This window comes from Littorina saxatilis, linkage group LG12 (genome assembly GCF_037325665.1).
Source record: "Littorina saxatilis isolate snail1 linkage group LG12, US_GU_Lsax_2.0, whole genome shotgun sequence".
Lineage (NCBI taxonomy): Eukaryota > Metazoa > Mollusca > Gastropoda > Littorinimorpha > Littorinidae > Littorina > Littorina saxatilis.
The window spans coordinates 28,676,274-28,695,043 of record NC_090256.1 but is presented as its reverse complement, the minus strand read 5'-3'; the positions used below and the strand labels follow the sequence as shown (position 1 = coordinate 28,695,043).

General features: G+C 41.2%; 1 protein-coding gene across 3 annotated transcripts; it reads right to left on the bottom strand.

Moving 5' to 3' along the window:
- Positions 1-1,870: 1,870 nt before the first annotated feature.
- Positions 1,871-18,735, bottom strand: LOC138981675 (zinc finger protein 768-like). 3 transcript variants are annotated; one of them, XM_070354670.1, is made up of 3 exons: positions 18,680-18,735; positions 17,111-18,064; positions 1,871-3,921 (listed from the first exon to the last, which is right to left on the bottom strand). In XM_070354670.1, the coding sequence occupies exons 2-3, from the start codon at positions 17,973-17,975 to the stop codon at positions 3,224-3,226; spliced, it is 1,563 nt and encodes a 520-aa protein (XP_070210771.1). In that variant the 5' UTR covers positions 17,976-18,064; positions 18,680-18,735; the 3' UTR covers positions 1,871-3,223. The 3 variants fall into 3 exon arrangements, with proteins under 3 accessions (XP_070210771.1, XP_070210772.1, XP_070210770.1); XM_070354671.1 differs by lacking the exon at positions 1,871-3,921 and adding an exon at positions 4,758-7,980; XM_070354669.1 differs by lacking the exon at positions 1,871-3,921 and adding an exon at positions 14,104-16,328.
- Positions 18,736-18,770: the final 35 nt, after the last annotated feature.

Genomic DNA, 18,770 nt, shown 5'->3' with positions numbered 1-18,770 from the left:
GCATCGCTGTGGCACCAGAATCATCCCTTAAAACCTTCGCCGGTCGTCGTGGGTCCGTGTGGACCCAGAAGGGCGTTTAATTGCAAATATCTCTTAAACCAGTTGGAATTTTTTAATGAGCTTTTAAGAATACCTCAGACACCTAAAAAGCTCCTATGTCCTAAAAGATCATTACACTTCAGCGAGAAGTAATTAAAAAAACAAAGGTCAAATTTCATCCTGCAGACCTGCCCGCTCCACCAGGAAGCCAGAACAGATCGCTGGCCCCAAGGTGCCACACTGCAGGAGCAACTCTGGGGCACCAAAGACTCCCTGATCCTGACCACTAGCTTTATTCAAGCTACAAAACTTGAAGTCTGACCTGAGCCCAGAAATCCTGGAACGCCGAAGAAGAAGACTACACACGGAAGACATCGTGGGGCCGTGCGGACCCATGTTTTTCAAACTGAAGCTAGGAACTTACATAAAAACTAGGGAGAGAAGTCACAAACCTTCAGGTATTGGCTCTAAACATCATTTTCTACGATCTGTTTAATTTTGGAGTTAATAAGCAAGTCGCGTGGAGCAAAATTAATACATAACAATGTGGGTCCACACGGCCCCACGACGTCTACAGAAGGGTATTCACGTTTTTCCTTTTTTGAGAAGCTTTAGTCCGCACGGTAATAATTAAATTAATAATTTAATTTAATTACTTCTCGCGGAAATTTAACCACGGCGTCTACGGAAGGGGATGCACGTTTTTGCTTCTTTGGAAAGCATGGGTCTACAGAAGGGTATGCATATTTTTCCTTCTTTGAGAAGCATGGGTCCGCACGGCCCCACGATGTCTTCCGTGTGTAGTCGATAACCCCGGTGTCCGACATAAGCTCGAACGACAAAAGCTCGAACGACAAAATCTCGAACGACAAATGCTCAAATGGACAAATGCTCGACGCGACAAAAGCTCGACGCGACATATGCTCGAACGACAAATGCTCGAATGGACAAATGCTCGACGCAACAAAAGCTCGACGCGACATATGCTCGAACGACAGAAGCTTGACCGGACAAATGCTCGACGCGACAAAAGCTCGACGCGACATATGCTCGAACGACAGAAGCTCGACCGGACTGTAGAATGATGCTGTCAAAACTACTTTGATAACGTCATATCTGAAACTGTCACGATGATGTTGTTCTAGTTTCGAGCGACAAATTGACTAAATTTGTTTGATATCACGTTGTTGTTGTTGTTGTTGTTGTTGTTGTTGTTATTGTTACTAAATGTGTTTGATATCACGTTGTTGTTGTTGTTGTTGTTGTTGTTGTTGTAAGCACGCTGCTGGATTCCACACACACACTCACACACCATTACAACAAAAATATTCATCAATAACACAGACACGTTCGATCTTTTGTCGCGTCGAGCTTATGTCCATTCGAGCTTTTATCGCATCGAGCTTTTGTCGCGTCGAGCATTTGTCCATTCGAGCATTTGTCGTTCGAGCATATGTCGCGTCGAGCTTTTGTCGCGTCGAGCATTTGTCCATTCGAGCATTTGTCGTTCGAGCATATGTCGCGTCGAGCTTTTGTCCATTCGAGCATTTGTCGTTCGAGATTTTGTCGTTCGAGCTTTTGTTGTTCGAGTTTATGTCATGTACCCGATAACCCGGTCGGGCGAAGCGTGTTTACAAGCCTAGCAAATTTGCGTCAGTGCATATACGCATATTTGCAGTGTGTGTATCAATCATTTGTCTAAAGTGCGAAGTCATGAATTTTTTGGACACAAGTGAACAATCATATGGCGAGTTTAAAAACTTCTTTCGAAACATTGTATAACATCTTAACAAATAACTGTAACGATCCAAAATTTCAATCAAAGTATCTTCAGTATGTTGATGAATTATTCTGAAAGTTTTTTTTAATGATATGACAGGAGAATTAATGCTTTAATGTGGGTGCGAAATTTGTTGCAATACTTTTTTGGCCAAGTTTAGTTCAATACTAAGGAATACAAGTATCCAATCATGCCTTAAATACTGCAATACACATTATGATAGCGTCATCAACATTATGTTTTATATTGATTTCAGTTAATGGTAGGATATGTCTTTTATGACAATTATTAAGAAAACACACACACACACACTCTCTCTATCTCTATCTCACTCTCTCTCCTCATAATAAGCCAGAAAGAAACACTTCTGATTCAATGATACATTTTATTTTAATGCATGTAATACTTCTAAAGTCGTTGCCAAAAATGCACATAGCATGGTACATGAGAAGAACTAAAAAATATTCATTATTCGATTATTCATTATTCATTATTGACACTTAAAAGACTAGAAATTACCACAAAACAGTATTGCAATACATATACATTTACATTCAGTCACAAAAATTCGCATGCACATGTGCCTTTGACGCAATGAAATTGGAAAGGTTATCATAAGAAAGCTTTCCTCTTAACATACAAAGTAGCAAGTTACTTCTATTTAAACAATATTTAAGCTAAAAAAAAATGGCGAGAAAGGGGTGGGGAAAGAGAGAGAGAGAGAGAGAGAGAGAGAGAGAGAGAGAGAGAGAGAGAGAGAGAGAGAGAGAGAGAGAGAGAGAGAGAGAGAGAGAGAGAGAGAGAGAGAGAGAGAGAGAGAGAGAAAGGACCAGACTGATGACTTTAGACTGCTAGCAGAGTGTTTTGGATTTTTCTTGATTTTGGAACATTGGTAATAAAATAAATATACATGTATCTGGTTTGTATTTTTTATCATGGTTTTCCGTGCTTACACTATCTGAAAATCAGTACTGTACAGCTTAAAAAAAAAAGGTAAAATAAAACAAGAAAGGTAAAAAACAAAGAGGTTGACAGAGATGCACAATCATGGAGAGAGAGAGAGAGAGAGAGAGAGAGAGAGAGAGAGAGAGAGAGAGAGAGAGAGAGAGAGGCTGCAAGAGCTACACTATAAACTGAAGTGTTCCACTTTTGAACACGCCTTTCGTAATCAGTTGTTAAAATGGTGTGACGAACTGTATAATTCTACTGGAAAAGAAGCACACATAGTTAACACTATGAAGTGTTTTTCCATGGGTGCTGCTTTTGCTAGTACATGTACTACATAGTAGAATCATATACTACAATGTATTTCACATACTGGTTACAAAAAGTGTGTTCAAAAGTGGAACACTTTAGTTTACAGTGTACTCAGACAACAGGATGCATTCTCACAGACAACAAGAGCTAGGATGGATTCTCAAAAACAACAGGTAGTCCTTCCAGAGAATCTACAGGTGGAGGAACATCAGCAGCAGCAGGGGGAAGAGGAGGTTGCTCACCACTACCACCAACAGCACCATAAGCACTGTTGTACGTCACAGCCCCATGCACGGCCAGCTGATGTCTGGGCAGGTGATGCTTGTAGAGAAAGCGCTGACCACACACCTCACATGCAAACTTGCGCTCACCGTGGCTCTTCATGTGCTGGTTGAGGTACAACTTTGTCTGAAACACTTTGCCGCACTCCCCACAGGCAAAGTCTCCACGTCGAGCGTGCCTGATAGCCATATGACGGATGTGGGCTGGCTGGGACATACTGATGTGGCCGCAAAAGTCGCAGGACACTCTGTAATAGCGACTCTGAAGCGAGGTTGACCCCAGAGGTTTCGGCCATTGAGGGTTACTCTGGGCTGGGGTCTGACACGGGATTGAAATAAAACTAGAACTAGTAGAACTCTGAGACGCCACCATTGTCTGGAACGAGTCTTGTTGGTGGCTGTCTGGCTGGGTGGGGAGGGGAGGGAGGTGGATGTCAAGCCACCCCAGATGAGATCCTTCCCCTGAGGTGCTGGGTGGTAAGGGTGACTGGAAAATGTTGGGAAAAGGAACTGGCAGGAGAGGCTCTGTTTGTGACTGCAGGATGTCAGTTTTGCTGTCTGCACCTACAACAAAGTCATGCATTTTAGTGCCTTCTTCTAGCATACCATAAAATGTATTGTAGTTGTATTATCATGCAGAAGTACATGTAGTCTCCATAAGGCATACAACGCGTGTTTTGACTGAGGTCACATGAGTTTGGCTTAAAGTCACATGAGATTAGAAAAACACATGTACTTAGCGATCCCTGCCAGTGATCAGCAGCGAATCGTGGCTACGAGTACGATTTGCACATTTTTGAAAGAAAAGGGTATCGCATCGAGTGCACACAGCATGACATACACATCAGAGTTAGTTAACTGTCGCGATCGCAGGTTAAAGTCTGTCAGCAGCGTCTTATTTGCTTCACCTCGCTTTGAAAAGCTTGCATCAGCAAAAGGAGCTTTTACTCCACCACAACGCTTAAAAATCCTGACAGAGTTATTTCCGGAAAATGTCTATTGCTCACAGGTTTTAGCGCTAACATGTTTAAATAGACAGACAGTGAAAAGTGAATTGTTTGCTTATCTCTTCACGGCTCTGATATGGCCGTGAGAGTATTGTCTGACTGCAGTAAGTGTTGAACTGAGAGTGTTAGCCTCAAGTCGTTCACTCAGTTGGAAGTGTTTGAAATCTTGACTGAAAACATGACACACACTAGAACTTGGTTTTGACACTCGGCTTCAAGCTTGCACTACTATTCAGTATTGCAACACACATGATCATAGCGTCATCAACATTATTTTGTTTTATATTGATGTAAGCTAATGATAGGCAGTCTGTGTTTCATGATAATAATCAAGAAAACACACTCACACACACACACCTCTTTCTATCTCTCCTCATAAACTAGAAAAAAACATTTTTCTTCAATGTTACATTTTATTTATCAATGAAATACATGTACTTCTAAAGTTGTTGTCAAAACTGAACATAGCAAAGAAAATGAACTAAAAAGTGATCATTTTCTTAGTTGCATTTCAATCAAAAGACTAGAAATGACCTTAACAATAGCATTGCAACAATATACACAGTTCCAAATCCTCACGCTGATTGTACAGGGTGACCCCCACCCCCCCACCCAAATGCCACCCATAAAAATGCGTTTTTTCAAATGACTTCATATTTAGTGTACATTGACTTCAGAATATGAATGATCAGTTCAGAACGTTTCAAGTTCGTAGGTCAATTGGTCCAACTATTGTGCTCTTTCAAAAATGTTTTCCAAATTCGGGAATCAACTCAACCGGTCCGACACTGAACAGTACCTACTCTCACCCGATTTAAACCTTCTAGACTTTTAGTTTTACGTTTTGGAATATCTGAATGTCCAAGTATACATAAATAGCCCAGATCGATCATTGGTGACCTGAAGACATCGATTACAACCAGGTTCAAGGCCATCCCCATTCAGAAAAGCGTTCATGTCATTAACAATGCCGGAGGGGTTATTTGGAACACATTTTAAAAAGAAGATAAAAATCGGACCATTTGACCTACAGACCGGAAACTTTGTGGAATGATCATGCACAAACTGAAGTTCGTGCACACCAACTATGAAGATAGTCACTGAACTAAAATTGACTAAAAAACAAACCTGTTCTCGTTGGTCACTCTTGCAAGTGGGGCTCAAAATTTATCAATGACATATGGCCTAACTCTTGATTGGTGGCTTTTGACGCCACCCATCCCCATGTACATGATTTCTTTCTTTCTTTCTTTATTTGGTGTTTAACGTCGTTTTCAACCACGAAGGTTATATCGCGACAGGGAAAGGGAGGGGATAGAGCCACTTGTCAATTGTTTCTTGTTCACAAAAGCACTAATCAAAAATTTGCTCCAGGGGCTTGCAACGTAGTACAATATATGACCTTACTGGGAGAATGCAAGTTTCCAGTACAAAGGACTTAACATTTCTTACATACTGCTTGACTAAAATCTTTACAAAAATTGACTATATTCTATACAAGAAACACTTAACAAGGGTAAAAGGAGAAACAGAATCCGTTAGTCGCCTCTTACGACATTCTTGTTCACAAAAGCACTAATCAAAAATTTGCTCCAGGGGCTTGCAACGTAGTACAATATATGACCTTACTGGGAGAATGCAAGTTTCCAGTACAAAGGACTTAACATTTCTTACATACTGCTTGACTAAAATCTTTACAAAAATTGACTATATTCTATACAAGAAACACTTAACAAGGGTAAAAGGAGAAACAGAATCCGTTAGTCGCCTCTTACGACATGCTGGGGAGCATCGGGTAAATTCTTCCCCCTAACCCGCGGGGGGTATGTACATGATAGCATTTGAGATTTTGGGAGAGAACTGAGAACTATCTCGGAGAGAGAGGACGAACTTGTTTTTGTACTTTGTTATCATGGAGACATACTGATGTAAATTGCATTGTACTATTGGTGTGGCCTCCCGGCCTTCGGGCTGGGAGCTGGGTTGGTGAGGAGAAGAGAAGAATAGAAAATAAAGAGAAATGTGAATCGACAGACATGGTTTTCCAGAGTTTCATGTTGCATCAAGTGATTCGTCGGTCTGTGCCAGTGAACTCTTGTCTATCATTCTCTACATGTGAGTGAAAGTCCATTACGAGCGCAAGTGATGTTCGTTCAGTGCAAGACACTAAAGAGGCACCCACATGGTGTACTCCTGAACTTCGGGGTTTACTTCTACTAGGTGACTACATTCACCCAACTACTACATCAAGAGTCAACAACCAAATTTATCCACATCCTTCCACCCCATCACATAAAGAGCACCAAAATCAGACCATTTGACATACAAACGTGAAACTTTGTAAACTAATCATGCATATGCTGAAGCTAATGTACACCAATTATGAAGTAATACCTTGAACAGATGCAGACTTTATTAGCATTTCCATGGATGGCATTTTTGGGGGGTCACCTTGTACTTCCGACATCTTAAACTTGGAGAGGTAAGCATACAATTGCTTTTCTGTTCACATACAGTCATCCGTTCCAAAAATATTTGAATAAAAAAAGGACCTGTGATATGAAGGGGGAAGGAGAGAGCAATTAGAACCAGACTGATTCCAGCACATAAACCTGCCTTGAACAATTTGGAAAGACGATTTACACAATAAATTCTATGGAATATCAGAACCGCCTCTCCTCTGATGCCACTTCATAAAATTTTTAGATGCTAAGACAAATGTCTATAATTCAAAAATGATTTGAACTAAAAGCAGAAAACATACCCCCAAAAAAGGAAGAACATGCTCTAAAAGGACAGAAGAGAAAAATGAGAAAAAACAAACAAAAACAGAAAAAAGGAAAACAGATAAAATGTGATGAGACATGGAGGATGAGAGTGAGGCATTGACACTGCACATCTTAATCTTCTACTCAGACAACAGGATGGATTCTCACAGACAAATAGAGCTAGGATGGATTCTCAAACACCACATGTAGTCCTTCCAGAGAATCTACAGGTGGAGGAACATCAGCAGCAGCAGGGGGAAGAGGAGGTTGCTCACCACTACCACCAACAGCACCATAAGCACTGTTGTATGTCACAGCCCCATGCACGGCCAGCTGATGTCTGGGCAGGTGATGCTTGTAGAGAAAGCGCTGACCACACACCTCACATGCAAACTTGCGCTCACCGTGGCTCTTCATGTGCTGGTTCAGACTCAGCTTGTTCAGAAACAATTTTCCACACTTCCCACAAGCAAATTCTCCCCCACAGCCTTGCCGAGACATACTGACACGACCACACAGGCTGCCAGACACTCTGGAATAGCGGCTCTGGACTGACGTTGACCCCACAGATATTGGCCATTGAGGGTTGCTCTGGGCTGGGGACTGACATGGGATGGGAGTAAAACTAGAACTGGCAGAACTCTGAGACGCCACCATTGTCTGGAACAATCCTTGTTGGCTGCTGTCTGGCTGAGTGGGGAGGGGAGGGAGGTGGATATCAAGCCACCCCAGATGAGATCCTGCAGCCGAGGTGCTGGGTGGTAAGGTAGGCTGGAAAATGTTGGGAAAAGAAACTGGTGGCAGAGGGTCTGTTTGAGACTGCAGGATGTCGCTTTTGCTGTCTGCACCTACAACAAAGTCATGCCTTTCAGTGCCCCCTTCAAGCAAACCACATGATACACATACCCTACTTTCATGCTAAAGTACATGTAGTCCCCTTAAGCATACAAAAACACCTTAATACATAACTGCACAATTGTAATGTACACATGGTGTTAAAAAAGTGAAATAGATTACCGTATTTGACGGACTACAAGCCGCGACTTTAAAAAAAAAAAATTCGCATTGCGGCTTATAAAAAGATGCGGCTAAAACGTAACCTAAACTTAAATAGCAGTCACCTAATGGAAGTCGCCGCGGATTTTCATTTCGCTCGATTAGCGATTACCGGTACTTTATTAGCTCTCTACTCAAGACGCGGCGCTTTTCTCTTCCTTTCGCGAATCTTCGTTTGTCAACAAGTCTTCGTGACAAGATAGCGTACAGAGAAACACAGGATGTATCAGGATCTTGCGCGCGCGAGATTTCGTTTTTTTGTGTCTCGCGATAGTTGGAGGAGCGAGAGCCGCCATGTTGTGTTTTCGTCTGCTCGAAATGTGCGCAAAAGTCGTAAATCATCCCAAAAAAGCTTATTCTGGGCGGGACTACATGTGTGTGTTGGTTACAAATTGTGTGTGTGATATTTTTCTTCAAACTTTTTCACTTTTCTTCTTTGTTTCACTTGTTTATTCTCGGAGCCGATTTCGCCAAATACCGTACTTTCGTTTGCCTGGTTGTTTTGATTGATTGACACGATCTGATTATATTTTTTTCGGCGGCGGCTAATATAGTGACGCGGCCTATACGTGGCTCGTCCCAATTTTTTTGTTAAAAGTCGGGGGTGCGGCTTATAAAACGGTGCGTCTTGTAATCCGTCAAATACGGTAAACAATTCTCCTTGCTCCCTTCTCAACCAACCTAAAATCATAAACAATTCATATACATATTTCAGAGGTAGATTATGAGCACACCTGTATATTTGTATAATATCTACATGTTGTATGTATACATTCATATATATATATATATATAGCATTTTCCACTAAAAAATGCAGAAAAGTTTGACCTATTTCGTCGCCTATAGAGGACGGAAAGAACGTAATATCCCTTTGGGTGACACAATGTCGCCCTAACGCGGGATTTGTTGTATGTATACATTTATATATATATTTATATATATATATACACATTTATAAATACCTGCAACTACACTATTAAGTACTCAAATTGCATAAATAGAAGTCAGAAGAGAGTATTTCATTACTGTTACATTATACAAGGCATGTACATGTACTTTAAATACAACTACCACCTATACACATGCTACTGTTACTGTCAGCGTGTTGTATAAAACGTTTAATGCTTAAATACTGTCAGAGCAAAAAACGACACTCCTACAGAAAATGAGACTAAAAATTAGATGCTGAATCATCTACCGAAAAAATGCTGACCCAAACTGGTCAATCACTTTCAGATTCCTTAAGAAAATGGAGCACAGAGTACACCATGTTCAGGGTACTGTGTACAACAAAAGTGAACAGTGCAAGATCTGATAATACATTGCAGTATCACTTCAAGATCAACAAATTCATCATCAGCGAAGAATTGCATGTGAAACACTTGTTCTTTCTTTATTTGGTGTTTAACGTCGTTTTCAACCACAAAGGTTATATCGCGACGGGGAATGGGGGGAGATGGGATAGAGCCACTTGTCAATTGTTTCTTGTTCACAAAAGCACTAATCAAAAACTTGCTCCAGGGGCTTGCAACGTAGTACAATATATTACAGACCTGTTTACCCTAAACCCGAGGCAAGAGTACTTTCCCAAAAAGTTGAGTGTATTTTTCAAAAAGTTGGTGTACTTTGCAAGCAAAGCCATATGGGCTAGGGAAAATGTACGCGTGGGTGCAAACGTGTTTGTGTAAGAATAGCATGTCTTGTGAACACCTTCAGAATTTAACTCCTTCCAATACAACAGGAATAAAACAATTTTATTTACCTGTCAGTTTATAGCATTATAACCAGTGTCTTCCAAACAGATTGATAATGAAAAGATGAAGTTTGTGAAATAACATCCGCGGTTGACATTGCTTCAGCGCGGACTACAGCCTTTTCTTCTGGCAGGATTTGCTTTGCGGGAATGAACTTCATAATTCCTTGGCAACTTTCAGCGGATTTCTTTGCAGCAACCTTGTCCAGGTGAGTTTTGGAACTGCAGTGTCGTTCAATGTCATATTTCCCAGCATGGGCAACGGAGAAATCTGATTTACAATACTTGCAGTGTGCATGACTTTTTCCCATAGTAGACTCCACAATTCCAGGCTTTTTCTTATATTTCTCCAAGAAAATCTGCTGCTTCTGCTGTTTAGACTTAGAACAGTCATCCAAAACGGGCACATTTTTCCGCTTCATTTTGCCACGATTGTCCAGACGATCGCACGTGCCAACAAGTTACAACTGAACAAGGTTTCCACAGCTGAAGACTCGCTGTCATGGTTATCTCCCTTCGACCGAAACCGGTATCAGTTGTACCATTCCGTAATCAGCACACCAACACCGGAAAACGTATTCTAGACTTTTTCTTAGGCGTATTTTGTGCGTGTGTCGCGTATTTGCGTACCGATAATAATTTGGCGTACAAAATACGCCCAAATCGTACTGGTAAACAGGTCTGATATTACCTTACTGGGAGAATGCAAGTTTCCAGTACAATCAATCAATCAATCAATGAGTCTTATATCGCGCATATTCCGTGGGTACAGTTCTAGGCGCTCTGCAGTGATGCCGTGTGAGATGAAATTTTATACGGCCAGTAGATTGCAGCCATTTCGGCGCATATTTACCTTTCACGGCCTATTATTCCAAGTCACACGGGTATAGGTAGACAATTATTAACTGTGCCTAAGCAATTTTGCCAGGAAAGACCCTTTTGTCAATCGTGGGATCTTTAACGTGCACACCCAATGTAGTGTACACGGGGGGAGATTCGGACACCGAAGAGAGTCTGCACACAAAGTTGACTCTGTGAAATAAATTTCCGCCGAACCTGGGATCGAACTCACGCTGACAGCGGCCAACTGAATACAAATCCAGCGCGCTACCAACTGAGCTATATCCCTACATACTGCTTGACTAAAATCTTTACAAAAATTGACTATATTCTATACAAGAAACACTTAACAAGGGTAAAAGGAGAAACAGAATCCGTTAGTCGCCTCTTACGACATGCTGGGAAGCATCGGGTAAATTCTTCCCCCTAACCCGCGGGGGGTGAAACACTTGTTTCTGCTTTCCACCTTTACAAAACAGATACAATGTATTTCAAATTCTTGGATTTTAACTGGTATATCAAATGCTTACCGAGGGATTAAAAACAAACAAAAAAAACAAAACAAAAAAAAAGCCATACAAAAGACCAAGAGGGACACTTGTGGACTCCAGCTGAAAAGTCCTGTCTTCGTATTGCTTTTGAAAAGAAAAAATAAGTGAAAAGCGTCAACAAATTTCATGGAACTGCAGTGCTTTCATTCGACATGCTCAGCTAGATTACACTGCAGTTCTGGTCAAGATAACCACTGTCAATCCAGGCAGGTGGGTAACTCACTAACTGCACCCTAACGTAATTAACAAGGGATTTGCATCATTTTATATATATAAACAACACAATAAAAAGTCCAAAACCAAGCCAGAATGTCGCATCTTTTTAAATCCAAATTTTCGGCCCGCAGGCCTTCTTCAAGGTGCACAGAAAAAAAGAGAGAAAAAGAGTTTTTTGTGCAGAGGAAAAAGAGTTTCTTGAATTCTGTATATCTTATATATATATACGACTAGTGTCTGTCTGTCTGTCTGTTCGCGATGCACGGCCAAAGTTCTCGGTGGATCTTTTTCAAATTTGGACACCGTATTCAGCTACACCCCGGACACAACCTCATCGATGAGATATTTCAACACGTGCTCTCAGCGCGCAGCGCTGTGCGCGCTGAACCGATTTGTTTTGTTTTTGTCGGGATCCACTACCTGTAACTCTTCCTTATCTTCTCCAGTGTTTTCAGCCGCGATTATCTCCCTTCCTCCGTGTGGCGTCAATCCATATTCCCATTACTACGTTACTATTTTTAGAAGGTCACTGCACGTTACTATTTTTAGAAGGTCTCCAGTGTTTTGCACGTTTATCTCCTTTCCTTCGTGCGCCGGCAAAGCCGGCGTACACCCGGCAAAGCCGGGTCTCAGGCGCAGCCTGGTATTCGGCTCTACTTCTTCCCGGCGAAGATCTAGTATATATATATATATATATATCCCATGAGCTGCTTCTTTGTCTCTGTAATACCACTATGGGTATATATATGTTGTATTTTTCGGCTTCAATAAATACATAATGGGCTCAAAAAAATACATCATAGTACCGATTCCGTTTGGCCGAGGAACTATACTTCTGCCTACTCTTGACCCTGCACCGAACATGTTTCAGTGGATTGAAGAGCATTGCTCACATGGCTAAACAAAAGAAAACACAACATTAACAGAAGACAAAACCATGATACGTATCCGAGGTATGCGATTCAATAAACAAAGCGTTTATCTTTTCACTTTGGGTGCAGGTCGAGTCAAAAAGAACAAAAGCGAAGAATCAACTGATAGTGACAGCAAACGAACCCAGCTGTTCTGATTGGAGGTGAAGCTAGAGTAACCTCCCTTCCACGAACACTGCACCACTGATCTAAAAATGCACACTGATCTAACAAAACAAAAAATTAAATGGCACGTTGCACTGACACAAGGTGACTCAATGAAACACTATGCAAGACTGAAAATGAAGTGGAAACAACTCACTCCACAGCAGGTCGAGTTCTCCAAGCATAGTTTCATCTAACCTTACGAAACACAAAGTTCAGTTTGAACAGAAGCACGTTGATCGACAGACAAAACCATAACAATTACAAGGTAAATTAGCTTTCCTTGTGTAGCGAGCAGCGTCTGCAGTTAAAACGCACTCACACAAATGTCAACAGCACTGATTCTAAATCTACATTGCAACCTTAGGTAAATTCAGTGACACTCAATTAAACAATGATTGTACCATGTAAACAAACAACATGGTGCAAACATTCAGTCATGATTCACCCATCAATAGCAACAGCCTCAGTGCAGAACTCAAGAAGTCTGCAGCAAGCACTTCCATTCCCAATATCTAACTACAGCATCAACATCAATATCTTTGCCACACAAGCAAGCTCCACAGCTACAGTCACCAGCACACAGAGTAACATTATTCAACAAAGATTCCCCAACCCCCAAAAAGGTGTGTGTGTGTGTGTGTGTGAGAGAGGGTATGTGTGTGTGCAAGCTATTTCTGAGCGTTCAATGGCACGGGCATTGTCGGGCATTGTCGGTGTTACCCAAAGGCAAAGGAGAAGAACCCTATTATCACTGACCGATTACCTTGAAGCTTGATTAGACTTTAGATCTGCAGCCAGAATACTGAGACTACCTTCTGCAAAGTTAAACAATTAAACAAATAAGTTGTTTGATTGAAAGCATACTGACTTTTAACATTGTGACATGGTATGGTACCACAAATGTTAAAAACAAAGCTAAACTCCACCGCATTGTTGCGACGGCTAGCAAGCTTGTTGGGCAACCCCAACGACAGCTGACCAGTCTCTACGAAGCTGCCATTAAGCGGAAAGCTCTCAAAATTGTCCGTGATCCGATCCATCCTCTCAACCCCTGTTTCGAAATTCTCCCTTCAGGTAAACGTTATAAGGTCCCTTTGGCACGCAAAAACCAGTTTAAAAAGTCATTCCTGCCTTCTGCAGTCACCATTTTAAATTCTTCTCGCATCACGTAGAGGCTGGTCGGCTGGGAAAAAACAAACAATGTGTACATGTGAAGGTGTGTGGGAAATATTTGTAATGTGATTACTCGGCTGTGAAACCCAACTCCTGTGATATGAGAGGGTAAATTTACATAGTGCAATATCATATTTGATTGTATCCCTTTTATGTTTTATGTTTTATGTGTGTCGTCCTATACAATTGTTGTTATAATCGTTTACAGGCAGACAGGGTGTGCCGAAGAAAAATTTCCATTTTTATGTAATATTTTAATGGACAATAAAGTGCTGTTATTGTTATTATTATTGTTATTGTTTCAGACCTTTTTAATTTGACATCCAACCTAAGCAATTCACTCGCGCGCACGCGCGCGTGTGTGTGTGTGTGTTTGCATACGGGTGGGTGTCTGTGTGTGTTCGTGTCTCTCTGTGTGTTCAACAAGCAAAGATGCACTGCGTCAGTGTACCTTTTTCGCTGGTCGGTTCGTTTCGTCATCCAGCACAGGCTGTTTCATCCATTTTTCGAGCATGTCCAACTGTTTTGCTTTACACTGCAGTAAGTTCATGGTTATATGAAGGTATCCAAGAGCTCAGCAAACGTGCATTTTAAAAAGAATTGCCACTACCAGTATGGGTTGATCAACGCAAGCACGATCAGACAAATTAACTCAGAGATATTTCACGTACATGAAATGACTGGTTAAATCTAAAGAAAGTTATTCAGTAAAATGTTAGTTTCTTTTAGTAATTCTACACTCCAACACAAAAATTAAACTAGAATTGGAATCCGAGTCAGCCAAACTGGTTTTGCCAACCGTAAGCCTGGAACTGTGACCTTGGACCGACTCCGAACCTAAATCGAAACTGTCTTTGATTCAATGAAAACTTTCATTGTGTGTGCTTTCTTTACTATCTTGAAACTAAAATGCATTCAAAAGCAAATCGAACAGTGGTTTGAATGTAGATTTAACACAAATTTACGGATGCACTTGTTTGCACTTCATTTCATCAGCGACGTGGCTTTAGCATGGGGTAGTGAAAAGGAACACACCTCGCTGGCTCACCTATTTTACACACCACAGACAACTACAGTGCTTTGTTGTGTTCCACGTTGTCTTTGGTGTACGCATGGAATATACAGGTTACAACACTAGTGATTTTTTTCCTGACTGAAAAACAAGCCATATAAAAAACCACTCGTGTTGTAATCTATACATGTATATCACCCACACTGTTTCTGACCAATGATCAAGGGTTGCACAGTTGTTTACTTCTGACCCACAAATTTCAAAACTGATGCAAACATTAAAATATGATAACATCCATCAGAAACAGGCAAAAATACCTCATACTCTGTACGAATAATTCTGGATTTTGATCTTCTGGTGAGACCTCTTGAGGTTGTTCAGCTGCTTATATATCTCAATATATTTACATACATGTACATTGTACTGTATTGCAAAATTCCATGCACACACACACATTGTCAGTCTGCAGAGCTGATCCAATTTAATCATCATCAGCAGTAAAAGACAGCGACACAGTTTCGGTGAGATCAGAGTCCTGCCTGTATATAGAATCATGTCTGTCGGCATCCTCGCTGATTCTTTTAGGTGTGTTAATTCCACTATGGGCGTCTTTGCTCAAGTCTGCCCCTATGTTGTGGCATTCTGTATGACTCGTACCTGTCATATTCAGTTCAGCTTCTCTGTTCCCATGTGTCATATTGAGACTTACTACCTGGTCTTCATTTTTCATGCTAGGAGTAGGAGCAGTCCTATTAACTGCTCCCGACAATGTCAAGTTCATTCCCATATCATGATCCCTTCTTACATTCTGATCTGAGAGTCTTTCTGGGTTCTCTTCGCCACTGAAAGAAGTACTACCGCATTCACTACTAGACAGGTCTGTGTGGCTAAAACTTAATGACCGCCCTTGACTCAAGGTCAAATCTGCCTCTGGCTGACTCTGGCTCAAATCTGACTCCTGAGGGCTCTGGCTTTGGCTGTGACTTGGACTAGCTCTAGGTGGAGTTTCACTAACATTAAATGGTGCAAACTCCCTCAGAATCTGCGAGGAAGAAAGGTCCAGGCCTGCCTGGTTGCCCATATGTGATGCCCGACAAGAACCACTACGAATATGCTGCTGCAGAGAAGTCTTGTGGGCATACTTGGCGCCGCATGCCTGGCAATGGAAGTTCTTGACATTGGTGTGGGTAGCCATGTGGCCGTACATGTGTGTTGTTTGCTGGAAGCCTTTGCCGCACACAGGACAGTACACATTATAAACATTTTGGTGTTTGGCGCGCTCATGGAAAAGCAGACCTTGTCGAGACCTGTAAGTTTTGCCGCAGACTTTACAAGACAAGGATAAATTGTCAGCATCTCTCTCCCCTGAGAAATAAGGAAACTTGGAGTTGGAGCCTGCCATGCCCATTCGTCTGTCCCAGCTCTGTGAGCGTGCTAAGCGAGGATACGGAAAGTAGAACGGCTGCTGCCCACCCATTGCTAACCAGGGTGCTTTCCCTTGTGTTGCAAGTGCATCTGGAAAAGAAGGAATGACAGTTCACATTTCCACCAGTTGCGTTTACAAAGCCAAAGAAAAATTGAGCTTTTTGTGGACAGAATAAAAATCATTCCTTCTTTTCCATGAGGACTTACAATTCAGCACATAAGTGAAAGCAAAGTTTTAATGCTGCCATTAGGACCAGTTGATACGTAGTGTAGATTTGCACTACTCTTGTTCTGCAACTTTTTTTTCCTCTTTCATAAAACATAAGAAAACAAACAATAACAACAAATATTCTGGACCTAGGACAAGCACAGTCATTGCAGACAAATCATTTACTTTAAGCTTGCATGCAGCCTGCTTAGAACAAACAAACAATGTAAACTTTCTAGTAATTAGAAAATTAGATTATTAGGAGTAAAATTGACAGCTGGCAAAAAAGGATCAAAGAGCTAAGAGTAAGATACATGAATAAATTAATTTCAAAAGCAGTCTGAAAGTAGATCTGCTCTCAGAATAATATTAGAAGTTAGGAAATTATATGTAATGTGTAAAGTCAGTCAACCTTTCCGATGACAATTTCAAACTAAGGGCACTGCAAGAGAGGAGCAAGGAAGGAGGGCCATATGAGTTTAACTTGTTAAAATGAAGTTAACATGTATTAGTTTTTATTACTATTATTAGGGTGTGGAAAATATTTATAAGAACTGGAAACATTTTACTGTAAAGCCGCACTTTTTAATGCACAAATGCAGCGGTAAACAAAAAAAAAAAGCAGGACATAGCTAGTGACCAGACTGTTTTGAAATGAACTTACCAGTTTCTGACCCCCCTTGCTGGCACTGAAGAGGAATGTTGAAAACGTCATCTTCGTCTTCAGTTTTTATGTGAACCACTTCCATCTCACTAGCATCTGGCAAGATGCCTGCTTTGTTCTGCTGCTGCTGTTGATGATGATGGCGTAAGGGATGGCTGGATGCATTTCTAGAACTGCTGCCATTCTGATTATGAGAAAAGCTTGGCGTGAGTGATGAGGTAGAAGACTGCTGAGACTGGCTGTTGAAAGCTGGCGGTGGGCTACGGAATGCTGTCTGAAAGTCAGTCAGAGACTGAGTCCTGTTGCTAGACCTGGGTGTTTCAGGGTTATTAAGCGTAGAACTATTGCCAATGGATACTGGCCATTTCAAATTGTCACGTGCTATCTTCAAGCCTTCCCTGTCTGCAACACTATGTGGCCGATGAAAATGATCTGCATTTCTTCTTAGGCTGCTAGAACCTGAGGTGTGTTGTGGAGATTTGGAGCTGGAATGAGGTAAAACTGAACCTTCTATTTCCGATGATCTAGACCGAGGTTTTTCATCAATTGTGGACCTTGTCATTGGCTCAACAGTAATATGTGCAGATTCACTGTTTTGTTCTTTGGAAGATCGGTTTTGCTGGACATCTTCTGGAGGCAAAGCATGAAAGCTGTTGCTCAAGAACGTCATTGAATTTACATCACTCTTTTGCAACTTTTCGCTCAGGACATAGTCAACCCGTTCAGAGTTGTCAACCCGCACATAAAGGTAGCCTCCGACCTCAATGTGTTTGCTGAAGTCCAGAGAACCATGGATGACCGCTTGAAGAGCCTTGGTGAGGGATGTGATGAACCGGGCAGCTGTGTCCATATCCGTGTTCATCATTGAACACTCTCTTCACTTCACTGCCCTGATGATTCTTCTAAACTTGTAGTTTGTAAACAGCAATTTTTAAGTTGTGTTTTCATCAGCACCTATCGAAAGGAGAAACATAACTTGATAAACATACAAATCTGACAGATTTTCGAACTATATTAAAACCATTCAAAAAGCAAAAGTTCAGTGGTACTGGTAGCCTATATCAATGTCATATTATTTTTAGAGTCCTCATTACCAAGTCAGTGTATGATAGGCGATGAAGAAATAACGAAAGAAAAAAAATTCAGTGATGCAATTCATGTAATAAAAACAAGATCAGTGCACCACATTTGTGCTTCTGCAAACCATGTGTGTACATTTGTACTGTATAGAAAGCTAAAAGGAAGGCCGCACAACAAAAAGCATTATCATTCACACACTACACGGTTCAACGACTGACTTGCCCTGGCCAACACCTGAAGAAAATCAAGCGGAAACAAATGTTGCAACATAATTACAACTTTACAATTTACAAATTACAGTCACTATCCAATAGCAGAACTCGAGTACACTCTTCAGCATGTCAAAAACGTACTTGTTTCCGTGGGAAAGCTACTTTGATTGCAAACAATAACGTAAGGTTAATTATACCATCATAAAATATGCTGCATCGTGATAAAACCCTTTTGTTTGCATACAAAAATAACGGACAAAAACAGGCAAACGTCTACCTGTGTCCAACTCGCTGTAAACAGCAGCATTCATTATTGGACTTTTCACGTCTCACACAAAAAAAGAGCACGATAGTCTTGACCCCGGGTC